The 13061-nt window shown below is 40.1% G+C and overlaps 1 protein-coding gene across 2 annotated transcripts in view; it reads left to right on the top strand.

The window, feature by feature from the left end:
* The window catches only part of AIG1 (androgen induced 1), a 431317-nt gene that overhangs the window by 150686 nt on the left and 267570 nt on the right, over window positions 1–13061 (top strand). For both annotated transcript variants that reach the window (XM_073673244.1, XM_073673243.1), the window contains one exon: window positions 10765–10866. In XM_073673244.1, coding sequence (XP_073529345.1) covers window positions 10765–10866 — 102 coding nt within the window. The remainder of the gene's footprint in view (window positions 1–10764; window positions 10867–13061) is intronic.

Raw genomic sequence — 13061 nt, 5'->3', positions numbered from 1 at the left:
ACAAAATGAGAAAACAAATCCTGAAAATCACATTGTCTGATTTGGAAAGAAATTTTTTTCACATTTTGGTGGAAAATAAGTATTTGGTCAATTACAAAAGTTCATCTCAATGCTTTGTTATATATCCTTTGCTGGCAATGAAAGAGGTCAAAGATTCTCTGTAAGTCTTCACAAGGTTGGCACACACTGTTGCTGGTATGTTGGCCCATTCCTCCATACAGATCTCCTCTAGAGTAGTGATGTTTTGGGGCTGTCGCTGGGCAACACGGACTTTCAACTCCCTCCAAAAGTTTTCTATAGGGTTTAGATCTGGAGACTGGCTAGGCCAATCCAGGACTTTGAAATGCTTCTTACGAAGCCACTCTTTCGTTGCCCTGGCTTTGTGCTTGGGATCATTGTCATGCTGAAAGACCCAGCCACGTTTCATCTTCAATGCCCTTCCTGATGAAAGGAGGTTTGCACTCAAAATCTCACGATACATGGCCCCATTCATTCTTTCATGTACACGGATCAGTCGTCCTGGCCCCAAAACAACCCCAAAGCATGATGTTGCTACCCCCATGCTTCACAGTAGGTATGGTGTTCTTTGGATGCAACTCAGCATTCTTTCTCCTCCAAACATGCCGAGTTGTGTTTCTACCAAACAGTTCTACTTTGGTTTCATCTGACCATATTACATTATCCCAATACTCTTCTGGATCATCCAAATGCTCTCTAACAACCTTCAGATGGGCCCGGACATGTAATGGCTTAAGCAGGGGGACACATCTGGCACTGCAGGATCTGAGTCCCTGGCGACGTAGTGTGTTACTGATGGTAGCCTGTGGTGAGATCTTGTGTGGAGCCCCAGATCGAGGGAGATTATCAGTGGTCTTGTATGTCTTCCATTTTGTAATTATTGCTCCCACAGTTGATTTCTTCACACCAAACTGCTTGCCTATTGCAGATTCAGTCTTCCCAGCCTGATGCAGGGCTACAATTTTGTTTCTGGTGTCCTTCGACAGCTCTTTGGTCTTCACCATAGTGGAGTTTGCAGTGTGACTGTTTGAGGTTGCAGGTGTTTTTTATACTGATAACAAGTTCAAACAGGTGCCAGTACTACAGGTAATGAGTGGAAGACAGTGAACCTCTTAAAGAAGAAGTTACAGGTCTGTGAGAGCCAGAAATCTTGCTGGTTTGTAATTGACCAAGTATTTATTTTCCACCAAAATTTGAAGAAAAATTCTTTCCAAATCAGACAATGTGATTTTCAGGATTTGTTTTCTCATTTTGTCTCCCATAGTTGAGGTCGACCTATGATGTCAATTACATGCCTCTCTCATCTTTTTAAGTGGGAGAACTTGCACAATTGGTGGCTGACTAAATACTTTTTGCCCCACTGTATATGAATAAGGATTGGAGTAGGTAAAGAAATTTGGGAAATTCTACCATTTTAAGTAAATTTGCTCTACCTAAATAAGAAAGGGTATAATGGCGCCATATTCTTAGGGTGGATTCTATTGACTGAATGTAGGGATTAATATTAGCTGAATATAAAAGTAGGGGTTCTTGTGATTGTGAACCCTAAGTAGGTAAGAGAGTGTATTTTCCAAGTTATTGGTATATTTGTTGACCAAAGTGGTTTACTAGGACCTTTGAGGAATAGAGCCTCTGACTTGTCCATATTTAAAGTGTATCCAATTAAGGCTCCCACCCTATTAAGATCATCTAGCAGATTAATTAAGGAATGTTTGGGGTTTTAAATCATTAGCATGATGTCATCGGCAAAAGCTGCAATCCAAAATTCTGCCTCACCAATTTTAAGATCTTGAAAACTTGAGGTGTTGAAGATGGTAGAGTAATGGGTCAAGGGCTACATTACATAGAAGAGGAGATATGGGGCAACGCTGGCGGGTTCCTCTACACATGTCAAAGTATGGAGTATTGAGGCCACATTGTATGATTTTTAAATAATTAAATTGTATTTTATTGCATGAATTAAGTATTTGATCACCTACCAACCAGCAAGAATTCTGACTTTCAAATACCTGTTAGTTTTTTTTTAAGCCCTCCTACTCTGCATTCATTACCTGTATTAATTGCACCTGTTTGAACTCGTTACCTGTATAAAAGACACCGGTCCACACACTCAATCAATCACACTCCAACCTCTCCACCATGGCGAGGCCAAAGAGCTAAGGACACCAGGGTCAAAATTGTAGACCTGCACAAGGCTGGGATGGGCTACAGGACAATATGCAAGCAGATTGTTGAGAAGGCAACAACTGTTGGCGCAATTATTATAAAATGGAAGAAACACAAGATGACTGTCAATCTTCCTCGGTCTGGGGCTCAATGCAAAATCTTGCCTCCTGTGGTAAGGATGAATCAGCCCAGAACTACACAGGAAGACCTGATCAATGACCTGAAGAGAGCTGGGACCACAGTCTCTGTTAGTAGCACACTACGCCGTCATGGATTAAAATCTTGCACGACACGGAAGGTCCCCCTGCTCATGCCAGCACATGTCCAGCCCGTTTGAAGTTCGCAAATGACCACCTGGATGATCCAGAGGAGTCATGGGAGAAGATCATGTGGTCAGATGAGATCAAAATAGAACTTTTTGGTTTCAACGCCACTCGTCGTGTTTGGAGGAAGAAGGATGAGTACAACCCGAAGAACACCATCCCAACTGTGAAGCATGATAGGAAAAACATCATACTTTGGGGGTGCTTTTCGGCAAAGGGGACAAGATGACTGCACTGTATTGAAGGGAGTATGGCTGGGGTCATGTATTGTGATATTTTGGCCAACAGCCTCCTTAACCTCAGTAAGAGCCTTGAAGATGGGTCGTGGCTGGGTCTTCCAGCATGAAAATGATCTGAAACACACAGCCAGGGCAAGTAAGTAGTGGCTCCGTAAGAAGCATTCTAAGGTCCTGGAGTGACCTAGCTAGTCTTCAGACCTGAACCCAATAGAAAATCTTTGGAGGAAGCCGAAACTCAATGTTGCCCAGCAACAGCCCCAAACCCTGAAAGATCTGGAGAAGATCTTTATGGAGCAGTGGGCCAAAATCCCTGCTGCAGAGTGTGCAAACTTGGTCAAGAACTACAGAAAATGTCTGACCTCTGTAACTGCAAACAAAGGTTTCTGTACCAAATATTAAGTTCTGTTTTTCTATTGAATCAAATACTTATTTCATTCAATAAAATGCAAATTAATTACATAAAAATGTGATTTTCTGTATTTTTTTTAGATTCTGTGTCTCACATTTGAAGTGTACCTACGATAAATATTACAGACCTCTCCATTCTTTGTAGGTGGGAAAACTTGCAAAATCGGCAGTGTATCAAATACTTATTTTCCCCACTGTATAGGGCCAATTATACTGTATGGGGCACTATGTGGTACCCATTATACTGTATGGAGCAATATATGGGGCCCGTTATATTGTATTGAGCAATATATGGGACCCCTTATACTGTATAGAGCACTATGTGGTGCCCATTATACTGTACAGAGCAATATATGGGGCCCATTATATTGTATGGGGCAATATATGTGGCCCATTATATTGTATGGAGTAATATATGGGGCCCATTATACTGTATGGAGAAGGGTAATACATTCGATCAAGATTCTTCGTCCCAGCAAGCGAAGAAAACCTGGGCTTTGTTTAAAGTCTGCAAAGAAGGAGAGCCACTGACCAGTATCCAACCTATGAAAAGGAAGAATGGGCATAATTAAATGAATAATGAAAAACATCACATGTGAACAGATAACAAATAGCCAGAAATACTTAATAATGTAGACTAAGTCATGAAAGTCAGTTATGCTCTCTCACTGAAATGATAATGGTTGTCCTTCATTTGGCAAACGGAAATGGCAGTGTGTATCTATCGGATCATCAAAGATGTGGGTGCGGCAGTTGTATTGGACTTTTAGTGTGGCTGGATATAGCAGCTGGAACCTGATTGCGTTGTCATGAAGGTATCAACAAACTGGTGAGAAGCCTTTCCGTTTTTCAGTGACTGAAGAACAAAAGTCCTAAAAGATGAGAATCGCAGGTGCTGATCGTTACCATGGTACTCTGAGGTCATGTAATGACTCCACGGTATGGTGGCCTGTGAGATCCAGCTATAAGCTCAGACTTACAGGCACAGTCAGTGAGACATTGACAGTCTCATGAACTGCAGTACACGAGTACTCAAGTGCATGAGACCAGAAATCGAAATAAAAATTGTACATGTCCCAGAATGGGACTAAGTGAAAAAGTAAAAGAAATAAAAATAACATTTTTTTCTATTACTTTTTTTATTTAGTACCTCAATGGGACTTTAACTTTTTTCACTTTGATCGCTGGTATAATGCATTGCAATGTACCAGCATTGACAATGCTTTATAGCTGTCAGTGGTGCACTGACAGAAGCCTCTTAGACCATGCTCAGAGTATGGTGTAACAGGCTTGGCGTACCCTGGTGACCCGAATGTCGTCATGACGACCTTGGGTTGCCATGGCAACGATCGGGCCCTCGCGATGATGTTGAGGGGGCACTGATCAGATGGGAGAAGGAGCCACCTTCCTCACCTTGCCTTCTAAATGCTGCCATTGATATCAATCACAACATTTAGTGGGTTAAAATGCTTGGGGCGGTGCGGGCACCTTTCCTGGCACTGATAGCTGGGTCTTGACTTTAACTTAACCCAAGCAGCTGGCATTGTACGCACTGCATGTTCGCCATGACATACCCATACGTCAAAGGTTGGGAACCCCTTCCCTTCTATGATGTTTGGGTACATCAAAGTTCGTGCAGGGGTTGATGGGGCAAAAGGGGGGTGTTTTGAACTTTTATGTTTGTTTTTTATTTTTTAAATTTTTTTTTAAACTTTTCTCTTCACTTGTTACTTTATTTAATAGTCCCCTTAAGAGAATTGAATCAGCGGTTGTCCGATCGCCTGTGCTATACATAGCAGTGCTTCAGTGACAGGGGCACTGATGAGTGGGACTTATGACGTGCTTCCAGCTGGCCCATGTTAAATGCCGCTGTCAGTGGCATTTAACTTGTTAACAGCCGTAGGTGAATCTCTAATCCACCCGCAGCTGTTAGAGGCACTTGATGGCTGATCAAATCAGCCGTCAAGTGTGAGGAAAGATGCAGGCTCAGCACCCGCGTCAAAGGCAGGGACACGGCCGACTACGTAATTATACGTCATCTGTTGCGAAGGGATTAATGGACCAGTTTAGGAATCTAGTGATGACTGGAAGTGGTCAACCTTCTCCTTGTTCTCTAGGAGGACCTATGTGATGGGCTCTCTCATTGAGTCTGGAGTGATAGGAAGTTTCAAAGCTTGTATTAGATCTGTAGTGAGAAAGATGGTTAGATTATCTCCAAAAATATTTTCTGGGACACCTATGAATCGGAGATTATTCCGCCTCTATATTTTCTTGGTCCTCCAACTTGGCACGGAGGGAAATTTCTTCTCTTTGACTATTGCTGGATGCCTGAGGCAAAGAAGTGATGGCAGATTCACAATCATTGATCCAGTTCTTCAGTTCATCAATTGTTTGTGCGTTTTTCGTAATCTGGGCTAGAACCGAATTGATAGATGCATGGAGGACATCTAATCTCATGTCGAAGAGCAGTGTGAGGAGTCTCGAGACTTCCTGAGCGACAGCAGCTGCTTGTAGGTTCTCTGTTGCAGGCAAAGGTGGAGAAGTCTGGCATGGTAATGTATTAGGCGGGGTATTCCTCACCAGTTAAAATTTCAGGCAAAGCCTCTGGATTTTCTGATGATGTTGGCATCTGAGGCTTTGTCAGTAGTTGTTTACCTTTATTATTTTTGCATTATATTTTTTGTTTTATAGGGTAGAAGATGTAGGTGTTCCCAAACCGGTAGATCTGTTTGACATTTGCGATACTAAGTGAGGTGAATTTTATTGATTTGAGAAGTATTTTTCCATGCCCATTGCTATTTAGGGCTCAATGATTGTGAGGAGGTCATCGAAAAGGATGTATTAAATGTAAAGAGAGCAATTTCTCATATTAATGAATCATAGGAGCTAAATTAACATGCGCCATTAACAACTCAGAAGAATAGCATGTTACCAACAGCAGTGATTCAAAAAATGAAAGATCTCTCACCCATTCTCCTTTTCATTTACTCTCCTCTTGAGTTGGCAGGTGAGGCGAGGTGATTGAATTTATGTAAGTTCAGGAAATGCCGTTGCCTGTATTGGTCACTGGTCTGGAGATCTCAGGATGTTATTACTTCTCTGTAGATTACAGCATAGAACATGGCCAGGCAAGCAGGAGGAAAACTGGGATTTGCTGTACTCACTGTTCAGAGGTTCTTGATCGGTACAGAAGCAGGGAATGTCTGTCCGGAGAACAGCAGTTTTGGTCTAGGGGCTGAAAGATGTCCCTTGTGAAGCCTGAGATCACTAGTCCCAGCCATCAGAATGAATTTGCAGGCAGGTGATTCTCAATGTGCAGTGCACTTGGCTGCAGTTGTAGTGGGTCAAGAGTGCCAGGGATGTTTCTGGAAAGACAGACTTGCTGCTGCACCAAGTAGGCAGTGTTGCAGTGCAAACTATGCACTAGGATTCTGGGGCTATGAAATATTCAGCTCCTTTGGAAGACCAGACCTTCTTATGTAGATATCTCTTGTTTTCAGCTGGTTTGAGTAAGAGAAGCAGTGGCTTGCGAAAGTATTTACCCCCTTGGCATTTTTCATGTTTTGCTACCTCACAACTTGAAATTTCACTGTTTTTTGCATCAGTTCATGTAAAGAACATGCCTACAATTGTGAACATTTGGTTTTCTTTTTATTGTGAAGCAAATAACAAATAGGCCAAAATAACTGAATACTTCAGTGTGCATAACTATTCACCCCCCTAAAGTCAGTGCTTTGTAGAGCCTACTTTTGCCGCAATTACAGCGGCAAAGCTCTATGAGCTTTCCACATCTTGCCACTGGGATTTTTGCCCATTCCTCAAGGTAAAACTGCTCCAGTTCCTTCAAGTTAAATGGTTTTCTCTGGTGGACAGTAATCTTCAAGTCTGACCACAGATTCTCAATTTAATTAAGGTCTGGGCTTTGACCAGGCCACTCCAAGACATTTTAAACCTCTCAAGTGTTGCTTTAGCAGTATGCTTTAGGTCATTGTCTTGTTGGAAGGTGAACCTTCATCCCAGTCTCAAATCACTGACAGACTAAAACAGGTTTTGCTCAAGAATATTCCTGTATTTCGCACCATCTATCCTCCCCTCGACTCAGATCTTTTTCCCTGTCACTGCTGCTGAGTAACATCCCACAGCATGATGCTGCCACCACCATGTTTCACTGTGGGGATGGTGTTCTTGGGGTGATGAACTGTGTTGCTTTGGCGCCGTATATAGCATTTACCTTTGTGGCCAAAAAGTTCAATTTTGGTCTCATCTGAACAAAGCACCTTCTTCCCTAAATTTGAGGAGTCTCCCACATGTCTTTTGGCAAACTCAAAGCTAGTTTTACAATTTTTGTGTGTAAGTAAAGGCTTTTTCTGCCCACTCTTCCATAAAGGACACTTCTATGGATTATACAGTTTATTGTGGTCATATGGACAGATATTCCAGTCACTGCTTAGGAACTCTGCAGCTCCTTCAGGGTTATCTTTGGTCTCTATGCTGCCTCTCTGATTAATACCATCCTTGTCAGGACTGAGAGTTTTTGTGGGTGGCCCTGTCTTGGCAGCTTTGTTGGATACCATGTTATTTCCATTTGATGACAATTGATTTGTTGGTGCTCCGGGGGATCATCAGAGATTGGAATATTTTTTTTATAACCCAACCCTGACTTGTACTTCTCAACAACTTTGTCCCTCACTTGTTTGGAGATCTCCTTGGTCTTCATGGAGTTGTTTGGTTAGTATTGCCTCTTGCTTAATAGTTTTGCAGCCTCTGTGGCCTTTCAGAAAAGGTGTGTATATACGGACAGCCCATGTGACAAGCAGATTGCACATAGGTGGACTTAATTTCACTAAGCATGTGACCTATGAAAGTAATTGCTTGCACAAGAAATTTTTAGGGGCTTCATAGCAAAAGGGGTGAATACATATGTACATGGCAATTTTTAGTTATTTGATCCCAAAAATTTAATTTATGCCTATGTTTTTCTCACTTCACTTCACCAACTAAGACTATTTAGTACACACAAATCGGACTACAAAGATATTTAAACACAGGTTGCAATGAAAAGCCAAGGGGGGGGGGTTAATATTTTCGCAAGCCACTAGCTGGATTGATCAGTCATCCATCTGGAGGTCTTGTAAAATGCAGCCATGCAAGATGCCCCACCCCCGGAAGTCTCAGTTGTTTGCATTTTTAATCTCTCTGCTGTAAAAAATATCTGCTATCCATACATTTCCTTCAAGGTTGCCTTGTAGCAAGTTTACATTTAAACACAGTAGCCAGTCTGAACAATATGTAGTATAAAGCATTGTTGAAGGGCAAGGCCATAGTTGCTTTTAGTGAAACAGAATGTCAATTTCAGACTACCGCAAACTCCCATGAAATAATGTATCTGAATTGCAGTCACTGCAGCCAGTTTTGTTTTAATCAATATTTTTATTTATTTATTTATTTTTTTACACTAATGTACTGGCATGAATCTGTAATGACAGAACATTAACCTGTGCACTAATTTGTATGGCACAATCGGTGTTGATTGCTGTTTTACCCTCATCCATGGCGCAAAGAACCATAACGTAGCTACTGCCTGCCGCTCATGATAACCATATTTATAGGATGTCGAGAAGTAAATGTAATAATTTTTAGTCCGCAGCAGAGTTTTTCCATATATAAATCCAGCACAAAAAATGTAAATGGTGGTCTAAGGTATGCATTTTAAATGTAACACACAAATGAGATTTCAGAGGATTACAGAGTACATTTTAGAAAGGAAATGACAATCACAGTGCTAAAATATAATAATTCAGGAATTACAGTCGTAGCCAAAAGTGTTGGCACCCTTGAAATTGTTCAAGAAAATTAAGTATTTCTCCCAGAAAATTATTGCAATTATACGTTTTGCTATACACATGTTTATTTCCTTTGTGTGTATTGGAACAACACAAAAAAAACAGGAAAAAATGCAAATTGGACATAATTTCACACAAAAGCCCAAAAATGGGACAGGTAAAATTGTTAGCACCTTTCCAAAAATGTGGGTAAACAATTTTGTTTTATGCATGTGATACTCGTTCAAACTCACCTGTGGCAAGTAACAGGTGTGGGCAATATGAAAATCACACCTGAAACCAGATTAAAAGGGGAGAAGATGACTCAAGCGTTGCATTGTGTGCCTGTGTGCATTGTTCGCCACACTAAGCATGGAGAACAGAAAGAGGAGAAAAGAACTGTCTGAGGAATTGAGATCCAAAATTGTTGAAAATTATCAACAAACTCAAGGTTACAAGTCCATCTCCAGAGATCTTGATGTTCCTTTGTCCACGGTGCGCAACATATTAAAGACGTTTACAACCCATGGCACTGTAGCTAATCTCCATGGATATATACGGCAGAGAAAAATTGATGAAAGGTTGCAACGCAGGTTAGTCCGGATGGTCCATAAGTAGCACCAATTAATTTCCAAAGTAATTCAAGCTGTCCTGCAGGCTCAGGATGCATCAGTGTCAGCGCGAACTATCCATTGACATTTGAATGAAATGAAACGCTATGGCAGGAGACCCAGGAGTACCCCACTGCTGACACAGAGAAATAAAAAAGCTAGATTGCAGTCTGCCAAAATGTACGTAAGCCAAAATTCTTCTATGAACGCGTCTTGTGGACAGATGAGTCCAATATAGAGCTTTTTGGAAAAGCACATCATTCTACTGTTTAGCGAAATGAGACCTACAAAGAAAAGAACACAGTACCTACAGTCAAATATGTTGGAGGTCCAAAGATGTTTTGGGGTTATTTAGCTGCCTCTGGCACTGAGTGCCTTGTCAGTGTGCAAGGCATCATGTAATCTGCAGATTACCAAATGATTTTGGGTTGCAATGTAGTGTCCAGTGTCAGAAAGCTGGATTTGCGTCCTAGGTCATGGGTTATCCAGCAAGTCAATGACCTGAAACATTTCACTAAGCACCCAGAAATGGATGGAAACAAAGCACCGGAGAGTTCTGAAGTGGCCAGCAATGAATCCAGATCTAAATTCCATTGATAGATCTTAAAATTGCTGTTGGGATAAGGAACCCTTCAAATATGAGAGACCTTGAGAGGTGTAAGAAGCTTGTTGATGGTTATAGGAAGTGATTGATTGCAGTTATTTATTCAAAAGCGTTTGCAACCAAATATTAAGTTCAGGGTGCCAACAATTTTGTCTGGCCCATTTTTGGGGCTTTGTGTGAAATTATGTTTAATTTGCCTTTTTTTCTCATTTTTGTGTTGTTCCAATACACACAAAGGAAATAAATGTGTGTAACAAAACATGTGTAATTGCATTAATTTTCTGGGAGAAATACTACATTTTCTGGAACAATTTCAAGGGTGCCCACACTTTCAGCTATGACTGTATACCTGAAATGATTGGTCTGTGTACAGTATATATAATAAGACCATTTTCATGACAGAACAGTAATGCTGATTGTAGAATGTGCTTTCCATACCTTCTTAGAGTTGCATAGGTTTTCAAATAACCATTAAACATGACCATGGACTGAAATTAGCAATTTCTAAAGCGGAATTTGAATACGTTGCATTAATAGACATGTTTGTTTACCCTTTTTCCCCTTTTTTTTCAGTTTGTGGTGACCATGTTCTGGGTTATCTACTTATATGACAGAGAGCTTGTTTACCCAAAGCTGCTGGATAATTTTATTCCACCCTGGCTAAATCATGGAATGGTAAGTGATTTCAAAGTTTCTTAGAATCTTATGTTTGTAATTTAATATATGAAACTTCATGGGGTTTATTAACCCCTTACCGACATACGTCGTACCGGTACGTCATATTCCACCTCCCTGACTTTGATGCGGGCTCTTTCTGGTCACATGACAGCTGATTTAATCAGCCATCATGTGCCTCTTAACAGCCGCTGGGGGAGTTCCTCTCCACCTGTGACTGTTTACCTGTTAAATCCCACTGTCAATCTCTGACAGCAGCATTTAACACAAGACGGCAGGGGACGGCATGTCATTCCACCTGCCCATCGGCACACTCATTACGTGATCGCGGGGCACCGATATGTTGTCATGACAGCCGGGGTACTGCTGAAGACCCCCGTGCCTTAATTATGATCCTCCTGTGAAAGCCAGCCTGTGGCTGGCGTTCATAGGAGATCTTGACTTTCTCACTTTCTCCTTACTAATGTACTTTGTGTTAATGCAATATATATAGCACAAGCGATCAGACAATCGCAGCTTCAAGTCCCCTAAGGGGACTATTGAAAATAGTAAAAAGTAAAAAAAAAATGTATTTAAAAATATGAAGAAAATAAACCCACAAAAGTTCAAATCACCCCCCTTTTACCACATTAAAAATAAAACCAATTAAGAAAAAAAACAAAACACATATATGGTATTGCTGTGTTTGTAAAAGTCTGCTCTATTGAAATATAAAATAAATTAATCTGTGCGGTAAACTGCATAATGAGAAAAAAAAAATCGAAACTCCGAATTACATTTTTTTGGCTGCCGCAACATTGCAGTTGAATGCAATAAAAGGCGATCAAAACATTGTATGGTATCTGTAAAAGCTATCCTAAATGGTATCTGTAAAAGCTTCAGCTCAGGGCACAAAAAATAAGCCCTCACACAGCCCCATATTCCAAAAAATTAAAATGTTATGGGTCTCGGGAAAACAGCGACACATGAAAATGTTTTTTGTTTGTTTTTTTACGAATTTCCAAATTGTTTTTCACCACTTAAATAAAAAAAAGTATGTATGTTTAGTATCTGCGTATTTGTACTGTCATGGAGAATCATACTGCCAGGTCAGTTTTACCTTATCTTGAACATGGTAAATAAGAAACCAAAAAAACAATTGTGAAATTGCACTTTTTTTGTAATTTCAACACACTTGGAATTTTTTTCCCACTTTCCAGTGCATCACATGATAAAATAAGTGGTGACATTCGAAACTACAACTTGTCCCGCAAAAAATAAGCCCTTATATGGCTAGATTGGTAAGAAAAAAAAAGAATAACTCTTAGAGGAAAAAACGAGAAAAAAACAAACTGAAAATGGACATGGAGTGAAGGAGTTAAGTTTATTACCGGTAACATATATATACTTATCTGGTGTGAAATATTGGAAAATAGTGTGCTGCAGATATCCTATGTATCACCGATATATGTATTTTTTAAGAATTAAAAACAGATGCTGATATTCTTGTTTTCTAATCTGATTTTATTTTCTAACTGTACTTTTTTTTATTAATATTATTTTCTTACATGTCAGCCATCATGTGTGACCTTCTTAACAGCATTCAGCAATATTCTTTTCAGTAGCCACATTGACATAGGAAACCGTAATCTAAAGGTGACTCATTGATCATGGGAGAGATCTCTAGGCATGTTACGTGAATTATGCAGAGGTCGTTGTGCAGGGAGGGGGGAGGAGGTGAGCTGTTACCTATCACCCATTGTGGATCTTATTTATGTGTAAGTGTTAACATTTCTTTATAGCCATGCCAATGATGTTGACTGGACAACTGCCAAAAGGTACGGTAATCTTTAAAAAACAGAAGGTAGAAGTCTATTATTAGTTGCCTAAGTGAAAGTTTTAAAATTTGAGATTTTTTTTCAGCATTAAAAATCACTAAAGTATTATCAAATATATGTTCAACATAGAAACACGAGTTAAAAAGTTAATCATAGTCTGATAACTCTTTTTTAAATTTGATTTGATTTGTTTCATTGAGAAACTAGGTAACCACCAGTTGTAAATTTCTTTACACATTTACATACAATTGGGACTGCACAATGCAGAGTTTTAAGAGATGAGCCATTATTGTTTATACAGAGAGAGTGCAAATATGCTCTAAAGCATGTCGGGGAACTGACAGAAATTCTCCAAAAACTCAGCAAAAAGTTTTTGTG

This window comes from Phyllobates terribilis, unplaced genomic scaffold (genome assembly GCF_046119375.1).
Source record: "Phyllobates terribilis strain yellow unplaced genomic scaffold, ASM4611937v1 Scaffold_3__8_contigs__length_932513732, whole genome shotgun sequence".
Taxonomy (NCBI): Eukaryota; Metazoa; Chordata; class Amphibia; order Anura; family Dendrobatidae; genus Phyllobates; species Phyllobates terribilis.
This window is presented reverse-complemented; position numbering and strand designations above follow the sequence as displayed.